This window comes from Salmo trutta, chromosome 21 (genome assembly GCF_901001165.1).
Source record: "Salmo trutta chromosome 21, fSalTru1.1, whole genome shotgun sequence".
Taxonomy (NCBI): domain Eukaryota; kingdom Metazoa; phylum Chordata; class Actinopteri; order Salmoniformes; family Salmonidae; genus Salmo; species Salmo trutta.
The window spans coordinates 17,776,377-17,800,544 of NC_042977.1; the positions used below are offsets into that span (position 1 = coordinate 17,776,377).

General features: G+C 42.2%; 3 protein-coding genes across 4 annotated transcripts; 1 reads left to right on the forward strand and 2 right to left on the reverse strand.

Moving 5' to 3' along the window:
- Positions 1-38: 38 nt before the first annotated feature.
- LOC115156853 (transcription cofactor HES-6) lies at positions 39-5,933 on the reverse strand. Of its 2 annotated transcripts, XM_029704628.1 has the most exons (5): positions 5,710-5,933; positions 1,710-1,877; positions 1,521-1,607; positions 1,318-1,399; positions 39-996 (listed from the first exon to the last, which is right to left on the reverse strand). In XM_029704628.1, the coding sequence occupies exons 2-5, from the start codon at positions 1,785-1,787 to the stop codon at positions 533-535; spliced, it is 711 nt and encodes a 236-aa protein (XP_029560488.1). In that variant the 5' UTR covers positions 1,788-1,877; positions 5,710-5,933; the 3' UTR covers positions 39-532. The 2 variants fall into 2 exon arrangements, with proteins under 2 accessions (XP_029560488.1, XP_029560487.1); XM_029704627.1 differs by lacking the exon at positions 5,710-5,933 and having other exon boundaries at positions 1,710-2,214.
- LOC115156852 (integral membrane protein 2C-like) lies at positions 5,090-11,737 on the forward strand. The gene is made up of 6 exons (XM_029704626.1): positions 5,090-5,316; positions 7,892-8,026; positions 8,398-8,586; positions 8,913-9,023; positions 9,175-9,328; positions 10,304-11,737. Exons 1-6 carry the CDS (start codon positions 5,224-5,226, stop codon positions 10,393-10,395), a joined length of 774 nt encoding a protein of 257 aa, XP_029560486.1. The 5' UTR covers positions 5,090-5,223; the 3' UTR covers positions 10,396-11,737.
- A 93-nt stretch (positions 11,738-11,830) lies between these two features.
- lpar5a (lysophosphatidic acid receptor 5a) lies at positions 11,831-13,418 on the reverse strand. Its single transcript, XM_029704630.1, has one exon. It carries the CDS (start codon positions 13,373-13,375, stop codon positions 12,461-12,463), a length of 915 nt encoding a protein of 304 aa, XP_029560490.1. The 5' UTR covers positions 13,376-13,418; the 3' UTR covers positions 11,831-12,460.
- Between the last annotated feature and the right edge of the window lie 10,750 nt (positions 13,419-24,168).

Here is a 24,168-nt window from a genome sequence, read left to right on the forward strand (position 1 = left end):
GTTCACAGCTGAGTAAATAGGATAAACTGAGTCCAATATGAAGAGAAAATCTATTTAATGAAATGAACTAAGTCAGTGCATGACAATTTATGTCTGAAAAACATTTGTTATTACAATGTTACAGATAACATAACATTTATTTGATTAAACCTACACAAATAAAATAATTTCCACACAACACGGCATTACTGATTGCGGTTTACTAGGACATGGTACTTTCTATACAGCCATACTATCAACAAATACATATTTACATCTGTATAACCTAGAATTCTGGCTAAAAGACACACAAATTGCTTTTTAAAATGATGCCACCTCTAGCCTACTTGCAACCGGACTTTGCATTACCAGGTATAGTCATTGTAGTGATAGTGTCCCACTTCTCATCTTATTCCTACATCTCTCATCCAACAGTCTAACAAGATTACAAGGAATTGTATCTTCAAATATACAGAATAAAACACAATATACAATAACTTTTTTAGGCTATTCCTCTAGTAACTGACAGTTGTAGGCCTACAGTAATTTGGCTCTACCAAGGTCTCCACATGGACTTGGAATAGGCCACTCTGGGCATGTTCAGAACATCCTGGTTTTCAGCGTCCACAGAGATGTGGCTCTGCTCAGAGTCAGTCTCGTCCAAATCCGAGCACAGGTCATCGCTGGAGGTGGTGGAGGACGCTGGGGAGGGGGTTGAGGAGCTTCCGCTGGGGATGCTCCTTCCTCCAGGGGAGACCAGTGCTGCGTAAATGCCCTCAGAACTGGGCCAAGTGCTGCTGCCATTAGTGGAGCAGTCCGCCATAATATCCTGGAGCATCACCTGGAGTCTGTCCTCGTCGTTCAGAGGCATACATTCCAGGAGGTGGTTCAAGAGCTCCGCCGCGAGAGTCGCGTCGATTCCCGGGCAGCTGGACACGAAGGTGTGCACCTCATGCATGCACTGGATGTAGCCTGCAGCGAACCTTTCGCTCGCCTCCTGGTTCACTGGGTCTACCTCTGACAAAGCACAGACAGAAGCCCCGTTTATACCTGCTTCTAACATTCATTATTGGTCCTGATTCTGTCCACATTCTGATGTTGCCCACATTTTTAGACAGGTGTAGACGATTAAAAGACGCATTGTGATCAGATCTTATAAGTGTAAACAGACAAGATCAGATCAAGATCAGGATGAAGGACGCATGTTAGAGGCAGGTATAAACAGAGCTAGAGAGATACACTACTGAGACACACTGAACACAGGCCTTACACAAACAATATTCTACCATTTGGGTGAAAATGTCCATGAGTGCACAAGTGCATAATCCTATAGTTTACCTTGTGCTTGGTTTTGAAGGATACTCTCCACTCGTTTTACAGTCATTTCCAGCACTTCGGCATTCTCCATCTTTGATTGTAACTGTGAATGGCATATTGATAGGCTACAATGTAAATAACTGGTTTTACAATGCAACGACAATAGGCTACACAAAGAGAGGGGACATGTGATATAAAGTGATATAAGATGTGCAAAAACGTACATCTGTGTCTGCGAGAAGAACTCTGAGTTCCTGCAAACTTTCATTGATGCGAGCCCGTCTCTTTTTCTCAACCAACGGCTTTCTGATCTGAAAAAAAATAATAATTCACCGCCACATTAATAAATCAGGCTACATTTAGTCAAACCAAAGACCACTCAATACACGACAATTATCGTCACTTTGGCCTACCTTTCTGTCCACTTTAATGCCATAGTATTCATCTTCGTCTCTACTCAGTTCTTTTTTGATATTGTGAGTGGGGTCCATGTTGTAGAAGTTTAACCCAGACACTGCCCGAGGTTTGGTAAATCCACACGGCCGTTACACTCCGTAAATGGGACAGATGGCCGCCGGTCCCTGCTGCAAACAAAGCCGAGCTGTACTTTTGCGCAGACGGGTACTAGATTTGTTATGCAGCCTCAAGCGCAACGATAGTGCCAGTAGTAGTAGGTATTTATAACGCCTCATTTAAATGTGAATAGAGGGGCTGACTGCGTGAGCAAGAGATTGTTCAGCGCACTTGCGAATCAGCCAATCGCTGCTCTAGCCTTTTGTCCTCTGTGCACCACAGAAGTTGTCTGCAGAGGGAGAGGATTTGGCTAGACCACAAGACGGATATTCTTTGGCTTCTGTCCCAGCCCGAAATAAGTTTTGATTTTATAACCCACAATTGTAGTCTGCTCCTGAGGCCAATATGCTTTGAAAGATAGATGGAAATGAAATTATAACAGGAAATCGCAAAGAGGCAATTAATCATAACTTAACACATAAAACCGATATTTATTGAATTAGGAAATATAAAAACAATAAGTAAACAATACGCCTAAAGGATCATTTTGGATGTGCCCTTTAAATGTTTGATTTTGTACTCATCATACCTTCCGACTCAAACAAACACTTAACCAAATTGCCAAACCATTAGCAAACACCATTAGGCTATTGAATCGTTCAACATTAACAGACAATTCTCACGTTGCGTAATTAGTCACCTTTACGTGTATTTCAAGTTTAGTTGTGGGCCATTTCCCTTAATACATGTCATGTCCAAAGTTGAGGCCAATCCCAACCCAATTCAAGACAATTAACAGAATGGGACATTAGGCCAAATTTGAATAGGAAAATATGTCACATATCGTCCATCCTTAGTCTTGAATAGGCTAGAGAAAGTATTCTCAACACCATGTGGCTTAGTTGGTAGAGCGTAGCACTTAGAATGCTGATGTTGTGGGTTCGATTCCCACTGGGGACCAGTACACAGGGGCGGAAATCCTGGGGGGGACACGACCCCCCCATCCTGGGAAAAATATGATTTGTCCCCCCCAATATATCACTGAAACATAACTATGTAATTTAATTAATATTAATAATACGCAATGAAAGCAATTGTGCTGATTATAGACACTTAATAGCGCGTTTTTAAGTTTCAAAAGATTGCGACCCCCCCCACCCTTTGCCTCACAATGGTTTGATCCACTGCCAGTTCCTTAGCTTGCTAGGTAACGTAGAGGTCGTATCTACTGTCTGAAAGGCACTCAATGCACGTAACTGACGTCAGGTTAATCCAGTCAATCGCGCACACACACTAGCTGAATATGCAGAGCTAGCGCAAAAATATTAACTATTAAGCTAGCTAGTACCTATTCCATTTATGTGGCCTCGTCAAATATGGAATCTTTGCTATCCACAATTTATTCCAAGATCAGCATGCATGTAAGTTAGTGCTTCAAAGTCCCTGTGATAAGGTTAGCGATAAACTGAACAGAACTACACTCTCTTCTACCATTGTTTTAAATATATTTAATGGTCTCGTTGCAAAAGCTAAATTGTCGCAAGGGAACTTTTATTTATATATTTTATTTCACCTTTATTTAACCCGGGTAGCAAAGATTATAGCAAACACCACTGAATTGGTGCTCGCTAGCTTTGCAAATTCAGCTATTGTTAGAAGCCAGCCAATATGAAACAAACGATAAAAATTACAAAAGGTTGCAGCATATGTTGTGTAAATGGTGAACTCATACAGCTGTCAACTCTTGTCACTGCAATCCGTTTCACATTTGCTAGCTACCTTTTAGATCGAAGCCCATATAGAATGATAGAAGATAAGATGATAGAAGCCCATCTCCTACTGTAAATAACCTACATACTGTGTGTGTGTAGCCAGCCAGCCAGCCAGGTAGAAAAATGGCAGAAAAAAGACAGACAGAGTATTTTTCAGTACACCAAAACGCAAAGTAAGAACCCTAGTAGCCTAATATCTCAAAGACTAGTTGATAAAATGTTCATAAGAAAGAAATGAAATTCTAATGGAAATGTTTCACAATGATGTCATTAGGCAGAGCAGGCAACAGATGGCACACAGACAGCAGAGTTGGGGACAGATATGCAGGGACAGACTGGCAGAGACAGGGAGTCTCAGGTAAGTTTGTTGAGTCTTTGTTTGGCAACATTAAGAAAGGTTCTCAAATTTTTTGACTTGTAAAATAGGAACATAATTGGAAAATGCCATGGATACCACCACTCTCAACTTAAACTGGTGACTGAACTAAGATTTGTTAAAGGCAATGGTATTGCTGTTGTGATTAGTTGTGTAGTTTTGGGTACCGGTAGTTAGGAGTACGGCAAACACCTTATTTCTTTGGTTCCTCAATATACATTTACCATATTAAACGTAGGCTGTGTGTTACAGCACTACTTTCGGTGTCCCCCTCAGGAATTGCTCTTGAGAAAATGTTATGTAATTGTCCCCTCCAAAGTTGATATCAGATTTTCGCCCCTGCCAGTACATAATAGAATTGCATGTACTCACGACTGTAAGTCCAGAACATCTGCTGAAATGACAAAAGCAAAATGTTTATATACATTATCGTAGGCCAACTCAACCATTGGCTCCAATGCTTGTCTTTATTGAGAGTTGTGAAATGAATTGAAGATGTTTCTCCATTTGCGCTCTATTGCTACGATCTGACAGACAGACAGCTAATACATTGCTATAGGGGTTGTTAACTCATATGAATAGTTTATTCATGCTTAGGCATTATAGTATGACCTTTAGAATAATTAAACAGCTAAATGAAACACCAAAATAAATGTCCCACTGTGTAAACTCAGACTCCGTAGTGATTATACATGTGTGGTTAACATTCACATAGCGTACTCTCACATATCACATTTCACGTCATTAAAGAGATCATTTCAGTATCATTCCTGTATAGGCGTATCATTATAGACTTCCGGATGATCAGAGTCAATTCGGGCAAATCAGAGGGAAAAAAGCGCTAAAAATAAGATGAGGAAAGTATACCCATATCTGGTGCAAACCTTCAAAATAAAGGTGCCCTAACGAATCTTGCAAATAAACACCATATTCTGAATCTAATTCATGCAGTGAAAAACGTCCATTTAGGTGCAAACTGTTTTAAGTCCAGCAATATCTATACAAACTCAATTATTATAAAACACAATAACAAACAACAGACTAATAAAAGCAACATTTGAATCAACCTCATATGGATGTCGACAATTATTTTGAAAAGTGATTAGGGTATGATTTTTTTCGAGTCCCACATGCGGTTGTTCGTCACAGCGACGTTTATCTGAGGTCAGAGAGGATATTGATAGGACGGGGGCGAGAGAACAGTGCAACTATATAATCAACCAGCATCGAATGAGGAAGTCAGTGTATTGAAAAAGATAGACAAAGATGGTGAAGATTACTTTCCAGTCGGTCTCGGCGCAGAAAGCAGAGAAGGAGCTCGATGGAGATAAAGCGGAAATTCTCATGCCCTATGAACACGTGAGTTCAGCATCTCTTATCTATGTTCCATGTATTGACATACCGTTGTGGAGAAAGAGGGATTTTTTGCTGACCAAGATGCAATAATTACATTATATCAGGGTTATTTTTCCAAAACAGACCATAACAACAACAGTAGGTAAATCTGCATAATTTATTGTCAGTATTATTGGTACTGTTGTTACCTGCAGTGAAAGCGCTGGAAACACGGATCCAAAGTAACCTTTTAAAACCGATACAAGCTAGACAGCACAGCCGGAGGATGGTGACATTATGTCACCTTCTTAGAGGGGGGGGGGGGTGTACGACCACGACACACTGCAGGGGTGTATTCATTCCGCTGATTTTGTTGCAAAACGTTTCTTAAACTGGACGAAACGGGCTGGGACTTACCTTAATTAGTCCAATAGAAACTCTCGTTTTGCTGTTTGCTTCCGTTAAACAGTTGTCGTAATGAGTACCCCACAGATGTAGCCACGAATCGTAGGCTATCCTATACAATTTTAGTCGAATAATATTTATGTTTATCGAAAGCTTTCAAGACAAAACGTTTATAAGGTGATACTTTCAAGACAAAACGTTTATAGGTTGATATTGTGAAGTTGTATCACATCAATAATTACGAAGCAAATTGTGCATACAAATAGGGACGTTATGGCTTCTCTATGGTTACGTCACCGAAGTGGTTTCCCCGGCCAATCCAGAACGTAGCGCGTGAGGGCAACCTGCGCAGTGAGGTTGTTGTATTATAAAAAAAAATGTAAATGAGGACGCAATGCATTTATTTAAATAGTGTAATGTGATTTTTTTTTGCCTTGTGTCATGATCACCCTAATCTATGCAGTCTGCAGTGATCTGAAAATACTTCACAGGTGCAATATGGTAGGCGCAACATAGGTTTACTTCGGTTGGCTTTCATCCATTCTGTTCACTCAAACCAGATGAAGGAAAGAAGATGAGGAAAGCAATCAAGTCACACTGTAGAGAGTCATAAGACATATGCATTTGGTTACATAACTGTCAGGGAGCTGCTAAAAGGGTGGCCATACTGGATTTGCATAAAAAGCTTTTGCTCAGTGTCGACTCTTAGGATTTACACACTGTTGTTTCTATATGTGGCTGCTCAATCTGTTAGCGTTGACGTCACAGTTGTAGGTCTGTGTCATTAGAGAGCACCCGGATGCTATAGTGTTTTCCTGCCATTTGTGGCAAACATTGAATTTTATTTCTACAGGTGGCAGAATAAATGCATTTTGACTTTTGCAGTTGGACTGTCAAACTCTGAGCAACAGTAGGTCCTACGAGCTAGATAACTCTACCCTCCATCAGATTTAGAAATGGCCTACATTGGGTGGGAGACAGGGGATTCTTGCAAAGGCGTCATAGGATACGTGTATATATCAAATCTGTATAAAGACTATTAATGCCATCACCGCTTTGAGATTCCTCTTCCACGCAATCGCTCTGATCGCCCTCCTACCGGAGGTGGTGATGTAACAGCTGTCACCGCTATAAATAAGGCACTTGGAAGTAGAGGTCTATGAATAGAGCTCCCAGACAACCGTGCCAGCCTCCTTCGCCGTCACTCGGCACACACAACACAATCCGTCTCATCCCGTTTGATCCTCCGTAGTCCCTAGCAACCGTGTGTGGGTACCGTCTCTAGCTAGCGACTAGCGTATCGCTAATAGCGAGCAGACTGACGGTAGGGCTGATAGACTGTGGGTGGGCTGTTGGGATGAGGAGGCATCTCCAGCCTTCAGTACGCCTTGGAGAATTCCTCTCTGACTAACCACTTGGCAAGGACAGAGTCATCTCATCACAGACTAAGCAAGCAAGATATGGCTTGGTAGGGTGTAGCACAGGAAAGTGTCGCTGTGTGAGAAGTTCACTCTAAGATTATATGACTGACTATTTCTGCTGGGATTTTTTTTAATTTTTTTTATTTCACCTTTATTTAACCAGGTAGGCAAGTTGAGAACAAGTTCTCATTTACAATTGCGACCTGGCCAAGATAAAGCAAAGCAGTTCGACAACATACAACAACACAGAGTTACACATGGAGTAAAACAAACATACAGTCAATAATACAGTAGAAAAATAAGTCTATATACAATGTGAGCAAATGAGGTGAGATAAGGGAGGTAAAGGCAAAAAGGCCATGGTGGCAAAGTAAATACAATATAGCAAGTAAAACACTGGAATGGTAGATTTGTAGTAGAAGAAAGTGCAAAGTAGAAATAATGGGGTGCAAAGGAACAAAATAAATACATACAGTAGGGGAAGAGGTAGTTGTTTTGGCTAAATTATAGATGGGCTATGTACAGGTGCAGTGATCTGTGAGCTGCTCTAACAGCTGGTGCTTAAAGCTAGTGAGGGAGATAAGTGTTTCCAGTTTCGGAGGAACTTGATGATATCATAGTCTTGCTTTTCTTCATGGGTGAAGATAACTGCTTAGCTACTTGAGTGAAATGGAAACTGCTGTTTCATAGCGGAAGCATACTGCTGATAATTCTTATCACTCTTATCTAACATTGGCCTGTAGGTCTGACCTGTGTATCGTTTCTTCCACCAGGAGCTGGTTCTTCCTCTGAGGCCCAAGAAGTCTCATCTGAACGGACTGCTTTGTCCCACCTTTGGCCTGGTGGTGTTCATGTCAGGACTGGTGCTGGCCTCCATATATGTCTATCGCTATTACTTCATACCACAGGTACCATACTACTGTATTTCACTATACTACTATAATACAACTATACTACACAACTACCACTAGTCACTTATTTTTCATACTACAGGTCAAATATTATAACTTTTACATACTACCTCACACACCTTACTAAACTATACTACTGTACAACTACCAGTAGTAGCTACTATTTGTAAGTCGCTCTGGATAAGAGCGTCTGCTAAATGACTTAAATGTAAATGTACTACTACCTGCTACATCATACCTCACATATTCAATCATACAGACAGATTGGTTCTGATTGAACCAATGATCAATGATATAGATATACCACATATAGATATCCCCCTGACTATCCCAACCCTGTTCTGATCTGTTCTCCCTGCGTGTTCTAGATTCCCGAGGACAGTCTGTTCCACTGCAGGGTTCTGTATGAGGACTCTGTGCACGCCCCCATGTATGGCAGACAGGAGCTGGAGGAGAATGTGGGCATCTACCTGGACGACAACTACGAGCAGATCAGCGTGCCCGTACCCCATTTCGGAGGGAGCGACCCTGCAGACATCATCCACGACTTCCACAGGGTAAGAGCCAAGGGACCCTCAGTCATCCCTATGTCAATACACACAGCCAATGTGGAGTATGATGCAAGGCAGCCATTTTGTGCCAGAAGACTCACCCATTGCCAATTGGTATACATATGAGCATATGATTCTGGAGAATGTGTCTACAAGGCAATGAAAGTTTTATGATACCTTCTCTGTTAGGAAGTGTCAGACTGCTGACACTTCCTTCCTCCAACTCTGCTGCAAGACGTGATTAGCAAATACCTTTCTGCTACTCAAAGGTAAAAAGTTATTCAATACCTCGGAATTGATGATACATTTGTTGCTGTCATTTCTAATTCCAGGGTCTGACTGCGTACCATGACATTGCCCTGGACAAGTGTTACGTGATTGAGCTCAACACCACCCTGGTCATGCCACCGCGGAACCTGTGGGAGCTGCTGATCAACGTCAAGGTATGCTGTTGTGTTATGTCTGTCAGAGGGGTGTGTGTGTGTCCTTCAGAGAGACATTCTGCTTGGGTGTTTGTTTGCGTGTGTATCCTACAGTAGGACATTGCTGTGTACGCCCTGTGATATAAAGTCTGTTTGTCTCCCTCTCCTACAGAGAGGCACGTATCTGCCCCAGACCTACATCATCCAGGAGGAGATGGTGGTGACGGGGAGGGTGAGGAACATGAGACAGCTGGGGCCCTTCATCCACCGGCTCTGCTACGGCAAAGACACCTACCGCCTCAAACGCCGACGCGACGCACGCCGACGTAAGTACCGCACACACACACACATACATATTCTTTTGCCCTCTATCTCACACACCCGCGTACAATTTCGCACTCACACCCACACTGATGGCCTTGTCAACGTGTGATGCATGTACGTGCTATGTTATCAGTTAGACGCTTCCTCTCCTGTGCAGAGGAGAGGAGAACAGAAGAGTGTGTGTTTTCACAGTAGTCACTGAGTCAACAGAGAATCCGTGGGTTGACTGACTGTGTGGTGGGAGAAACACTGACCGTCAGAAGCCTCCGTACGAAACCCATCATCACAGAGGAGATGGAGGTGGCCAGATATCGGAGCTTCCTGTGTGCTCTCAGACAGGGAGTGTATGTGTGTGTGTGTGTGTGTGAGAGCATGCACATACGTGTATGTGTGTGGGCTCCGCCAGGCGCTAGCCTCCCACAATATGAGTTGTTTGGCGAACTTCCACACACACACCCCTGTATGGTTATCATGTCAGAGACATAGCGTGTGTGTTTGTGAGTCATTTCTCCAACACACCATCAGGCAGCGTGCGTGGGGAAGAAAGAGCTGCGCAGTAGGAATTCGCTCCGTGTGGCTCTGTGATTGGCCAGTTATAGAACCAGAGCATTGATGTAACATGCGTCCTTGCCACTGAACACATATGGACTGATAGGCAACTCCATTGATCCAAGATGAGGCTGGTACTGGTAGTCATGGTAACAGTCAGTGAGGTAGGCAGCGGGCTATAGCTATCTAGTCCTATGAGGATGCCTGTACATAAACTGTATCATAATGGTTATTATGCGCCTAATATGTGGATATATGAACACAAATGGGGGAGTGGCCAGTACCTCTGTAACCCAGTACAGCAATAGCACACTAGATATCCCAAACCATATCAAAAGTATGTTATAGATATAACATAATTAAACATGACACCTAACACTGGATGTAAGCTTTACCTATCTTCTCTTCTTCTCCATCCCTCTCTCCAGGCATCGACAAGCGCGAGGCGAGGAACTGCCACAGCATCCGTCACTTTGAGAACACCTTTGTTGTCGAGACGGTGATCTGTGACAGGGTCTAACTTTTCCGAGGGAGAAGATGGCAAGATGGCCTCCCTACACCACCAAGCCAACTCTTAAACCATACCTCGCACATCCCTTAGGCGTTATATTGCACTTTAAAAAGATTGTGTTTGTCCAAATAGTTATTGGTTTTAATGTTTTCTTTTATTCTTTTTTTTTTGTCCCAAGTTGAAGGGTTGTTTACTGCTCTGGTGTTGGTTTTATTTGTTTTTGTATTCCAATGGTCTGTATATTTTGAAAATGACGGTAATGCAATGAATCCTTAGCTTTTTTGATCCTTGGGTTTTAATGCCATGTTGCACAGATGTTTTTTGGGGATTTGATATGTCTTAATTTGAGGTTGACGCCAGCATAATCAGATGAGTTGTCTCGGGTTTTTACTTCAATCGATTCAGATGGAGTTGGCATGTTTATCCTTTCAGTATTTTACTTTTCTTCTCTTTGTAACCCTGTGCAGTGTGCGTAACAGTGAAGAGAATTGGGCGTAATGCTGCTTCATGCGCTGTGCAGACAGACATGTTTTTATTGGTCTCTCGGTTCAACCAAAGTGAACCTATGAAGTCTTGTTTTTGTTGTCCAGAAATGCCCGAAACATACCTCGTATATTTTAATGTTCTTTCGCCTGTTATGTAAATCATGAATTGTGTATATGTATTTTGCATCATTCCTATAAGCAATATATACTGTATATGCATAGATTTTTATCTAAACTTGTTTTGTGATTGACTGATAATTTCTCTATGGTTTGTCCCTCTTTGTGGTATCTTCCACTCATTGACTCTGTCTGGCTCTCACATGGCTTAGACTGAAGTAGCAGTGCTTTCAATGGGCCAACGGAACCAAATATATAGTCATTAACGCTATGTTGAGTCATGAGGGTGTTACTTAGGCATATTTGGGGATGGATCTAGCTTTATAAATTACCTACAGTGGGACCGGTTTTCGAATTCAACTCTTTCTTTCAGCGTGTCTTTGGCTACTTCCTGATTCTGTGTGCAAGTGAACACTTCAGGAGAAGGGTGGAGAATTGGGACGTGGTTGTCCTCTTCCTTCTGTCTAGTGGGATCAGCCTCTTCTGCAGTTGAATCCTTGTAGCCAGGTTCCATACCTGCTATCCTGATCTACTATCTCTTCATTGCTTGCCTGTCTTGCTCTCTTAACCTTTTTTTTACCATACTGTATGATATGAAGGAATTCTGTTGCTGTTTTAAAGGGACCTACTGTATGATGTATATTTTCATGATCTGTCCCCTTCTCTTCTGACTCGCCATGCTGTACTGTCATTTGACTTGTAATAGCTTATCCTACTACAGTACCTAATGAATAAACAATTAAACTACACTGCTTAGTTCTTTTATCTTTGCATTTTCATTTTACTGTGTGTGTGTGTGTGTGTGTGTGTGTTTTAGAGAAACAGAATGACACATGAGAATACAAAGGCTAAATGAACGTTTAATATATTTCTTATATAAAAATGGAAACATTTCCACAATACATCATTCAATTGCGGCAAATCCAAGCACAGAAGTCAGACCAATGGCCAATAATCAGAGAAAATAACATTGCTACATTTCAACTACATCTCCCTTCAGCGGAAGACATTCAACAGGTTTATAAAACGGCTTTATATAATAATATAGGACGAAGCTACAATTTAACTGTCATATACAACATTTGGTACATTAATTATGTATCTACGATACTTCAGGGCTATTAGTGACATCTCTCTCTCCTGCCACACGAACACACACACACACAAGCACACACCACAACTGACATTTCGTTCCCCATCACACTCATAATAGACAGAAGAAAGAAGTTTTCACAAAAAAATGAGACTTTAAGCGATACAGGACAAATGAGGGTGCTTCTTAAGTCAACACCCTAACCAATGTAATTCCCTTCCATTTGCCATTTGACTTATCACACGCATGCATAAATACAGTATAGAATGTGTAAGAACAACAAAGTCAACCATTAACTTGTTCAAGACCATCTCTAGCATTCTCACCACTACTAATGCCAGTCCTCCACTACGAGGCAGAACTAGGCAGAACCATGGAATTAAACTCCAGTTCCTGTATTCCCTCTCTCTATCTTCAGAATCTTGGAGCCGAAGTAGTAGATGAGAGGATCCAGGAAGCTGTTAGCACTAGCCAAGCAGGTAGTTCCAATATGGAAGTCAAAGAAGGGGAACTGGGATTGCAGGACTTGTAGCCTGTGGAGCCCATATAGGACTAGTGCAACATGAAAGGGGATGAAACACACTGTGTAGATCAAAAGGTTGATCACAAGCAGCCAAACGATCCGGCTCCAATCCACAGAGGAAGAGGATGAGGAAGAGGAGGCCTTCTGCACTCTCAGCATAAGCACCACGACCACCGTACAGCCCACGATTACAGAGTAGGGAATGACATTTCCCACGACAGCAGCCACGCAGATGATATTGAACCCAAAGCGCAACTGGTCCTGAGCGTAGCCCTCGAAGCAATGCCACCCTACGCACTTCTGGTTCGGACTGGCACGGTGATTCAGCGCCACTGGCACCGCCATGGCACCAATCACCACCCATACGGCCGCACATGCCTTCCAGGCCACACCGATCGTCCTCAGCGGGCGTGAGCGCAGAGGATAGACCACAGCCAAGAACCGGTCCACGCTAATAAACATGATGAAGAAGGAGCTGGAGTAGAGGTTGACGGTAAACAGAGTCCCAGAGACCATGCAGGCCAGGTGCCCATAGGGCCAGTGGCCCCTGGCGTAGTACAGGATCCGGAGGGGCATGGAGAGGGTGAAGAGGAGGTCTGAGAGGGCCAGGTTGGCCATGTAGATCAAGGGCACCGAGCGGACCCCCAAGCGGCATAACAGGAGCCACAGAGAGAGGGTGTTGAGGGGAAGACCCAGGGCCAGCACGCCACTGTAGGTGGCCGTGAAGAGAGGGTACCTGTAGTGGGTGATGTTGCAGGTGGCGTTAGTCATCTCTGGAGGACTAACATGAACTGACACTGAACAGCTTCGGCTGTCAGAGCTGGATGTTGAAAGATAAAGGCGGTTCTTTTTTGAGCAGTTTATGGCTGTGGTTTCTTCAGATGCAAGTTGCTGAACAGGAAACGCTTGGAAATCCACCCATGCTAGGTTTTCAGCCTGAGGTTTCTCTCTTCTTTTTTATAAGATTGTGTTTGATATTTCATAGAAAATACGAAACATACACATACAAACAATAACATTATACAAACATCACACTTGCCCAGACCCACTAGCCCCAACTGCAGGACTTTTTTTCTCCCCGTCGTCAATGCTCTTTCCATTTTTAGATAATATAGTTGATGTGGCTGACTTGCTTAAACAAATGTGGTTTCTACTGACATTTGAGATATACAAACTATGGCATTAGGGGACGACGAGCGGATAAAAGGCAATCCGTAATTTCCATTAAGACATCAATGAGCGAGCTAGGACGGATGTAGTCAATATAACTATTTGTTTAGCACTTTTGAAATATACAGCGACAGGATTCAGAACATGGGTCGTTCTGATAGTATTCTCCCTGTACACCAAGTCAGAACTGGAGGATAAATAAAGGGGGAATATAAGTAGACAATGAAAGCTCTTACTATATTACATTATTACATTTCTCTAAAACAGGTTATAGGCTAGATGTGCACCACCAAATCAGAACAGTAGGTTAAATTATGAGGGGAAAAGGGACCAAATTATTAGGGTGAGGCACATGGGCTACTAACAGCTTACTACACAACATACACTTAGTATTGCTTTCTTAGCTACAGTATACACATCTTCCTGGCATATTACATAATTTATGCAGCAGCATACAAGATATTTTTGTTGTGCTCACTTGAACAGGAAGGTGGCGCGATGGTCCTTCGTGGGCAAATTTTGTCATCAAACTTTATTATCAAAGTCTGGCATTCTCTGGATTTATGGTGCTTTCAACACAACTGGGAATCATGATGACGTCAGTGATCTTCAGGTTGGTGTCACGTTCTGACCTGTAAAGGTGTGATTTGTTAGTGTTTAGTTTGGTCAGGACGTGGCAGGGGGTATTTGTTTTATGTGGTTCAGGGTGGTTGTGTGTATGTGTCCATGTAGAGAGGGGTATTTGATTTATTAGTCCAGGGTTTTGGTTATTGTTCTATGTTAGTTTATTTCTATGTTCTGTCTAGTCATTTGTATTTCTATGTTTAGTTAATTGGTGTTGGGGCCTTCAGTTGGAGGCAGCTGTCTATTGTTGCCTCTGATTGAAGGTCCTATAATTAGGGGTGTGTTTGTATTGTGGTTTGTGGGTAGTTGTATTCTGTTTTGTGTTTGTCACATGACAGAACTGTTAGTGTCGTTTCTGTTAATTGTATACGTGTTTATTTTGTTTCTCCTCATATATTAAAAAAGAGAAGATGAGTATACACTTCCCTTTTGCGTCTTGGTCCTCCACACACGACACTCGTTACAGTTGGAGCTCTAGAAAGAGGCCCGAGTACTCGACTTGCGATTCCAAGTTGGATGACCGTTCAAAACGTATTTTCCCAGTCAGAGCTCCCAGTTGTGAGTTCCCAGTTGTCTTGAACTCACTGAAGTCTGAGATTTCCGAGTTTCCAGTTGTTTTGAGCGTGGCAGAAGTTTTGAATGGCAGAAATGTTGAATGGTTATAGTGAGACACAGAGAGACACTGTCGGTTTTTCTCTGAAACAAGAGCAGATTTGCATGCCACTGAGACAGGTTCTCAAAAACCTTGTGTTAAGAATAACTTGCTCTTTTAGCTGCACATGCAGGTTTTGACATAGGAGCCATAAGGTGTGATCTTGGGTACATAAGATCCTGTCTTTCTTTTGTTCGGGGCAGAACTCAGGAGAGACATCAGTTGTATGTTTGACCTTTGACTTCTGTCTACAGCTGTATTCTAATTAAAATATCTTAATTTTATAAATGCACATTTTGAGTGTTCCTTATTTGTAAAGTAAATAACGGAGCCCAGAAAAGTGGAACCAACATTTGGCGAGCTTGCCAGGAGGGAGTGAGAGTAATACTGCTGGACGGAACCTGAACCCCCTTCTCTGATCACCAAATTATAAGGTAAGCAGACACCTTTTATATCGAAGACTGTAATTTATAAGAAGTGGGTGTTCAGTGTTTCGCTGGTATGTAAAAGCACCGCCTCCCTCTTTGTAATTATAAAAACAAAGGAACCGAAAATGTGCATGTGTAAGTCAATGAATGTGTGTTAATTGTTGTACATCAATGTGTGTTATATGTTATATGTATTAAGAACAGGTGATAACAGAATGACACCTGGAAGATGGAAATAATATGTTGTCTGTCCTTATGTGTTTGGTGTGAGTGAAATGCGCAGTGGGTGAGGAGATAAACCAATGGAGACATTGGTTATTTGGTCTGAGGACTGAGAGCCGTTATAAGTGGATTTTTGATAAAGAGGAGGATGAGGAACAGTATATAGATAAAGGCATTATTGGAATAGTATAACAAAGGGATTTTTGGAAGTGAAGATGGCAGGAAGGAGTTCTGTCATTGTATAAGAAAAGGCGGGTTTGATAAAGATAATACCTATAAAACATACAATACCCAAATATTAGTTATTTTATTTTGTAGAGGTAATTCAACAAAAATAACCTGAAAACTGGTTTATTTTTACTTTTTGTAGAGGAAATTCTGTGAAAATTACTCAGTAATGAGTTGAGTTGTTTATGAATAGTGCGTTGTAAGTTTTATTTGTTTGTTTTGTCTGTGGATTAAAGGGTTTTTTATTGGGAAATGGCCCAATGGTGGAATAAAAAGTTAGGAGTAGGACAGAAGTTATTTGAATAAAAGGTTGAACATATTTGTTAGTGCCACTTTCCTACCATAGGATAGTATAGGAGATGTACAAACCTTAGTTTACCAGTAAAATTATTACAAGGAAGTTGTGTTCTGTAGAGATTTTCTGGTGAGTAACATATTACTGTTCCTCTTCACCCTTAAGATATAATATTAGGAATTTAAGTCTATCATGCGGTTGTCTCTGTGAGACCCGTGTGTGAAATATATTTGAATTTAGTAAAACCATTTACTATAGCCTGGATTAAGTGAGAGTAGAATTAGGATTACAGCGTCACCTACCGTTGTTTAAAAGAAGGGGATAAAGAAGAGTCCCCTTGTATCAGAAACTGTGATAGGAATGATGATGCTGGAAGGGCAGATCTTCATGAACAAGGCTACCGTGACCAAACTAAAGCTGGAGAGAACAATATAATGGGGGAGGAAAGAAATGAGTCAGGACAGAGGCAGAACAGGAGTACTCCCCACTGCCCCGCCGCCGTATGAAAATCAACCCAGAGGACCCCTGGGTGACTATATACAGGTCTACCATCTCATACCACTGACAGAAGAAAATGGAGAAGCGACCACAATTATCCTCAAGGGGACTCCGATGAAGGAGGTGGACGACACAACAGCAGCAACAAGCGACATGAGAGAACAATAGATTTGGATGGGAAAAGGAAGCACAGTTCCTGGAGGGAGGAATATTCCAAGTATGGTCCACCCAAACTCACTCCACAAGAAAGGAACAGACTGAAAGACCCTAGACATATGGCCGCCTGAAGAAAAGAAGGAAAAAAACACAAACTACTAAAGAAGCAAAAGAAAAGTACAATGTGCCACCATCCATGAGTGACCTATTCAGAGAGCAAGAAAAGGAGGGCTAGACACTGCACTGAAGAAGGCCCAGCTTGCACAGATCGAGAAAGGAAGTGGTGGTTTTACTCACAGTATGATGGCGGCTCAAAGTTGTTTCTACAGGCTCACGACACAACCACAGCCTGCAGCTCCCCCACAGTCACATCAGTCACACCCGTGAACCTGGTGCCTGCAGGTGTAACAGTGTAGGTTCTGTCCCTCTCTTCGCCCCAACCTGGGCTCAAACCAGGGACCCTTGCACACATCAACAACTGACACCCCACGAAGCATCGTTACCGAGGGGAAAGGGGAAACCCTACTTCAAGTCTCAGAGCGAGTGACGTCACTGATTGAAATGCTATTAGCGCGCACCACCGCTAACTAACTAGCCATTTCACATCGGTTACACAGGGTATGTGATTTTCACCACTCAACCTTATGGTGACCCACAAACATGGACTGGAAGAAGAAGTGAGCCCACCAGAGCCCTGCATGACTTGAACAACACTCAATGCTGGACCTGTGGGCAGTTGGCATGCGAGTTCGCAGTGTGTGGGAAATGAAAGAGGAAGAGGTTACAACAGGGGCAGAGGAAACTTTGGGTCTGGCAGAGGAAGAGGAAACGCAGCCACAGTACCACTCGCCCGGAGCTGAATATGCTCCCCCAGGGCCACCTATGCCCTATGGACAAGGAGGACAAGTTAATGACAGAGGACAGCCATGGCCAATGGGAAATCAGAACACCAACAGTTGTTATTTCCCTCAGAATCAACAATAACAGGGACATGGGGACAGCCCAGGAATGTGTACTGGACAAAGACTTGTTTGATGAACCTCTGCTTGACTCTGACATGGTGCTGTTCGTTGATGGTTCTGCTTATATAGATCAAAACACAGGGAAGAAACATATAGGATTTGCAGTGGTAGATGTGGAGGGTGATATTGAGGTTATACAGCCCCTACCAGAACATTTATCAGCGCAACAGGCAGAATTATTAGCTCTGAAAACATGTTTTGAATTGGGGGCAAGAAAGGCACTTATGTCTACTCAGACTCAGCATATGTTAGTGGGGTTTGGAGAACAAGAGGGTTTACTAATAGGTCTGGCTTATGGCTACATCTTTTGTCTGGCATGCCCTGTTTACCATCAACCATGATCTTTAATATTTGCCGATTGGCTCATGGAGTGAGCCATTCGTCAAAGGGGGGATTTAGGAGAAGATTTAGGAGGATCAGAAGATTTAGGAGGAGAACATTTCGGCCCAATGGTTTTGCCAAAATTTGAATCAGCACGTGTAAAAAAAATAAAATATAAAAATAAAAAATAAAAAATAAAATAATAATAATAATAAAAAAAACAGTTCATTTATTGTTGCGCAACATGTTTGTTATATAACATAGACAAGGGAACTCCCCTGGAACCAGGGAAGTTCCCCTCCAAAAGGACCTTTTGTTCACCTTGTTATGGATTTCATAGACATGATAGAGCGAAAAGAAAGAAAGAGATACTGCCTGGTGATAATTGACAGGTTCACCAGGTGGGTGGAACCATCCCACTACCAACTGTGACGCGCGAACAGTTGCAAAATTGCTAGTCAGGGAAATTATACTCAGGTTCGGAGTGCCTGAGGTTTTGTCTGCAGACAATGGGACCCATCTCATAGGAGATGTGGTTGCCCAAGTGGCCAAAATGATGGGTGTTGACCAGAAGTTTGTGTCCATCTATCACCCGTTGAGTAACGGGATTACAGAGAGGGTTAATTAAATGATCAAAGGGGGGGCTTGCAAAAGCCTGCCATTCCACAAAAATGAGTTGGGTGGAATGCTTGCCCCTTGTCCTCATGAAAATGCGCAGCAGCCTTAACAAAGGTATTGGGTGTACACCTTATGAGATGAGAACCAACACTTGCTAGCTAAGATTTTGAAAGTATGATGTTGACATGATCGGTCCAATCAAAGCTACTGTAGATATAACGTGATTTGACGTCATTTTATCGTGGCCAATTACCTTGAGCCTTCTTGGATGGGCACTTCTAATGTAACTCTATGGCAGCACCCGAGGGGCTTGAATTTTTTAGCTCTACCCATAGATTTTGCGGTGACGTAGTGTTCCCATGTCTAAGGACCGACGTTGGAGACGAGAAGCAAGTACAGGGAGTAAACATTTCATGGAAAACGGACATAAAACAAAACACGGACAGCATCTGGACAGGGGGAACAAAATGGCATGATGACAATAATACTGACACGGGGAACCAACTGAGGAACATAGAGGGGCAATCAACAAACCTGAAGGAGTTCAGGTGAGTCCAATGAGTGCAGATGCGTGTAATGATGGTGACAGGTGTGTGTAATGAAGGGCAACCTGGTGCCCTCGAGCACCAGAGATGGGGGCCGGGAGCAGGCGTGACACCATGAGTGACAGAATACTGAGCCAATCACGGAGAAACTAGAGAACATTGCCAACCTATACGCTCCGTATTTTCTAATGGCTGCCCCACCACCACAGAAAGCACTGAGCTAGGCTGAAACACCTGCATTTTGGAGGTGCTTTACTCAAGAAAGCAAAAAAGAGACAGAGTTTTATTAACTCAATGATTTAAAAAAAAAAAATTTTACATTGTTTGCAAACTAATATGTGACACGTATTAGTGTCACAAAACAGGCTCCACATTTATTTTTATATACACCACCGGTCAAAAGTTTGGACACACCTACTCATTCAAGGGTTTTTCTTTATTTTACTATTTTCTACATTTTAGAATAATAGTGAAGACATCGAAACTAAGAAATAACACACATGGAATCATGTAGTAAACAAAAAAGTGTTAAAAAAATCTAAATATATTTTATATTTGAGATTCTTCAAATAGCCACCCTTTGCCTTGATGACAGCTTTGCACATTCTTGGCCTTCTCTCAACCAGCTTCACCTGGAATGCTTTTCCAACAGTCTTGAAGGAGTTCCCACATATGCTAAGCACTTGTTGGCTGCTTTTCCTTCACTCTGCGGTCCGACTCATCCCAAAGCATCTCAATTTGGTTGAGGTCAGGGGATTGTGGAGGCCAGGTCATCTGATGCAGCACCCCATCACTCTCCTTCTTGGTAAAATAGCCCTTACACAGCCTGTAGGTCCAGCCTGGAGGTCATTGTCCTGTTGAAAAACAAATGATAGTCCTACTAAACCATAGCCTTCCCTGTAGCTCAGTTGGTAGAGCATGGTGTTTGCGACACATGGTGTTTGCAACGCCAGGGTTGTGGGTTTGATTCCCACGGGGAGCCAGCACAGAAAAAAAATAAAAAATAATGAAATGTATGCATTCACTACTGTAAGTCGCTCTGGATAAGAGCGTCTGCTAAATGACTAAAATGTAAAATGTAAATGTAAACCCAAACCAGATGGGATGGTGTATCGCTGCAGACTGCTGTGGTAGCCATGCTGGTTAAGTGTGCCTTGAATTCTAAATAAATCACAGACAGTGTCACCAGCAAAGCATCCCCACACCATAACACCACCTCCTCCATGCTTTACGGTGGGAAATTCACATGCGGAGATCATCCATTCACCCACACCGCGTCTCACAAAGACACAGCGGTTGGAACCAAAAATCTCCAATTTGGACTCCAGACCAAAGGACAAATTTCCACCGGTCTAATGCCCATTGCTCATGTTTCCTGGCCCAAGTAAGTCTCTTCCTCTTATTGGTGTCCTTTTAGTAGTGGTTTCTTTGCAGCAATTTGACCATGAAGGCCTGATTCACGCAGTCTCCTCTGAACAGTTGATGTTGAGATGTGTCTGTTATTTGAACTCTGTGAAGCATTTATTTGGGCTGAAATCTGAGGCTGGTAACTCTAATGAACTTATCCTCTGCAGCAGAGGTAACTCTGGGTCTTCCTTTCCTGTGGCAGTCCTCATGAGAGCCAGTTTCATCATAGCGCTTGATGGTTTTTGCAACTGCACTTGAAGAAACTTTCAACGTTTTTTGACATTTTCCATATTGACTGACATTCGTGTCTTAAAGTAAGGATGGACTGTCATTTCTCTTTGCTTATTTGAGCTGTTCTTGCCATAAGATGGACTTGGTCTTTTACCAAATAGGGCTATCTTCTGTATCAAATTAAATTGTATTAGTCACATTCACGTGTTTAGCAGATGTTATTGCAGGTGTAGCTAAATGCTTGTAAAAAATTTTTAGGTCGGGTGAACAAAAGGACTTGAGTTCCTGTATGTTATCACAATTACACCATGAGTCGTTAATCATGAAACATACTGCCCCCACCCTTCTTCTTCCCAGAGAGAGATTTTTTTCCGGTCTGCTTGATGAACTGAGAATCCAGCTGGGTGGACCGACTCGGACAGCATATCCCGAGTGAGCCATGTTTCCATGAAACGAAGTATGTTACAATCCCTGATGTCTCTCTGGAAAGAAACCCTCGTCCTGAGCTAGTGAACTTTATTATCCAGAGACTGAACATTAGCGAGTAATATACTCGGAAGCAGTGGGTGGTGTGCACGCCTCCTAAGTCAGACTAGAAGACCACTCCAAGTACCTCTCCTTCGACGGTGTTGTTTTAGGTCGAACTCTGGAATCAATTAAATTGCCCTGGTGGGTGCGAACAAAGGATCCGCTACTGGAAAGTTGTATTCCTGGTCATAATGCTGGTATTTCTGGTGAGTTACTGCCGCTCTGATATCCAATAGTTCTTCTCGGCTGTATGTAATAACACAAAACATTTCCTGGGCTAATAATGTAAGAAATAATACATAAAAAAACTAAATACCGCAAAGTTTCCTAAGAGCTAGAAGCAAGGCAGCCCTCTCTGTTGGTGCCATTTTCAGCAGTCTACCTTGTCACAACACAACGGATTGGGTCAAACACATTAAGAAGGAAAGAAATTCCCCAAATTAACACCTGTTAATTGAAATGCATTCCAGGTAACTACCTCATGAAGCTGGTTGAGAGAATTCCAAGTGTGTGCAAAGCTGTCATCAAGGCAAAGGGTGGCTACTTTGAAGAATGTCAAATATAAAATATATTTTGATATGTTTAACACTTTTTTTGGTTACTACATGATTCCATATGTGTTATTTCATATTTTTGATGTCTTCACTATTATTCTAGAATGCAGAAAATAGTAAAAATAAATAAAACCCTTGAATGAGTAGGTGTGTCCAAACTTTTGACTGGTACTGTACGTTTTACATGATGAAAACAAGCAGAGATTCCCCCAGGGTGAAATTCCACATTAAAGGATTTTCCTATTGCCATTATTTAGTGTTTTCCCATGTTAATGTTAAAACCTGAGATCTTTGAGAATTCTGAAAATGTTCTTAGTAAAGGGGGCATTGAATTTTCCATTTTGGTCAGGTATATCAGGAGATCACCTGCAAATAAGTTAAGTTTAGTTTATATTCATGTTTACCAATACTGATACCTGTTACATTTGGGTCCTGTCTAAATCTTTCTGCAAGCGGTTCAATTGCCAGTGCAAACAGGAGGAGGGAGAGGGGGCTTCTCTCTTCTGTTGACATGATGTCTCTTACCAAAGCTAGTGAGTAAAGCCTATGGGGAACCTGTGAGCGTGACAAGCCAGCAGCTTCTAAGAGGAAGTCGTAGACCTTGGTTTGAGCATTCAGTGTGAATGTGGAAGACTGTGCCAGAGCTGCTATCTCATGTGTACCCTAGCAGCAGCAACCTACAATCCTCTCATTCCAAAATGGTAATTATAATCATCATTTTGTTAAGCATATGATCATTATGACATGGTGACGTTATCTTTCTCGCCTACGAATAGCTGGAGTTAATGCTGCTGATTTCATTACCATGTCATTGATGTCTATTTTATATTGTGCAAGTCTCAAAGGGGGCTACTGCTTTATTGTCTTCTATGTTTTTATGTTATTTGTAGGTACATACAGTATTTTCTTAGGGTCTGATTCCGACTTAGGAAATGTACACCTTTCCTATGCACATCTTTCCTATGCACTTCTCAGCAGTTTGTATCCAGACTTATTCCCTGTAAACATCGGGCCCAATTCCGACCAAACTTAAGTGAGCCGTAAATGGAACATAATTCCCTTTTTTTTGCACTTTTCTCTCTATGCTTATTCTGACCTTCAACTTAAAGCCAATGTTTGCTTCATACAAAAATGTGGTCAGAGACTCCGTATGTAGGGTGTGATGCAATTGCAGAGCCTCCAGAGGAACGAAGAGGCCAAATTGAGCTCCGTACCGCATCACTGTACGCCTCTCAAATCTTGTAAAAATGCGGAGGGCTCCGTATAGCTCCACATTGACATGATTGGTTGATGGTAGGTAGGGGCGGGAGGTCCTGTATAAACACAAAGTCACTTCGTTGACAACTTTCTTCGAAACTGATTTGCTCAACAGCTCTGCGTTGCTCCGCGAATCGCAATAAGTATGAATGCCCTGACTTCTGCAGAGGCTGTATCACAATAAATGCTGCATGGCAAATGCAGACAATGGATTGACCATGCAGCGCCTTTTAAGCATGAGAACAGCATGCTATTCACCCACTATTTGTTTGGGGTGGAGATTGAATAAGGTGTGGCAGTGGTGCGTCTTTTCCACTTGCCTGGTTCCAAGTGGAAAAAGCATCTACTTAATTTTTTTAGATAGAAATAACACCATTCTCCATGTCATTTACAACTTGATAAGAGCTATTGATAAGAGCTAGGTAAATGAATAATCCATTTGGATATGGGAATATATATTTACCTTATAATAGCTGGAGACAAATGTGAAAACAGTCATATGGCAGCAAACTGAAGCATATTAACTTATCAAACTTTCCCACAGTAAAGTTTATGAAATGCTGTGCCATTATGCAGAATTTAAATTGTACAGCCTTTTAAGTTGCAGGGATGGGCACTATCGAATGTCATAATTATAGGCTACCCCGACTTTCTATGCTCTTGGAAGTAAGAATCACAAATGTCCTGGCCTACTCCTACAGTGCCTTCGGAAAGTATTCAGACCCCTTGACCTATTCCACATTTTGTTACGCTACAGCCTTACTCTAAAATTGATCAAATATTTTTTTGCCCTCATCAATCTACACAC

What these genes read in the sequence shown, in the direction of transcription:
- LOC115156853 (XM_029704628.1), bottom strand. Translation starts at nt 1,787, where the DNA reads ATGGACCCCACTCACAATATCAAAAAAGAACTGAGTAGAGACGAAGAT. An exon ending in TTCTTCTCGCAGACACAGAT is followed by an intron (nt 1,400 to 1,520) that starts GTACGTTTTTGC and finishes TGCCATTCACAG; the next exon opens with TTACAATCAAAGATGGAGAA. An exon ending in CCTTCAAAACCAAGCACAAG is followed by an intron (nt 997 to 1,317) that starts GTAAACTATAGG and finishes GTGCTTTGTCAG; the next exon opens with AGGTAGACCCAGTGAACCAG.
- LOC115156852 (XM_029704626.1), top strand. Translation starts at nt 5,224, where the DNA reads ATGGTGAAGATTACTTTCCAGTCGGTCTCGGCGCAGAAAGCAGAGAAG. An exon ending in TTCTCATGCCCTATGAACAC is followed by an intron (nt 5,317 to 7,891) that starts GTGAGTTCAGCA and finishes TTCTTCCACCAG; the next exon opens with GAGCTGGTTCTTCCTCTGAG. An exon ending in CCGACGCGACGCACGCCGAC is followed by an intron (nt 9,329 to 10,303) that starts GTAAGTACCGCA and finishes CCCTCTCTCCAG; the next exon opens with GCATCGACAAGCGCGAGGCG.
- lpar5a (XM_029704630.1), bottom strand. Translation starts at nt 13,375, where the DNA reads ATGACTAACGCCACCTGCAACATCACCCACTACAGGTACCCTCTCTTC.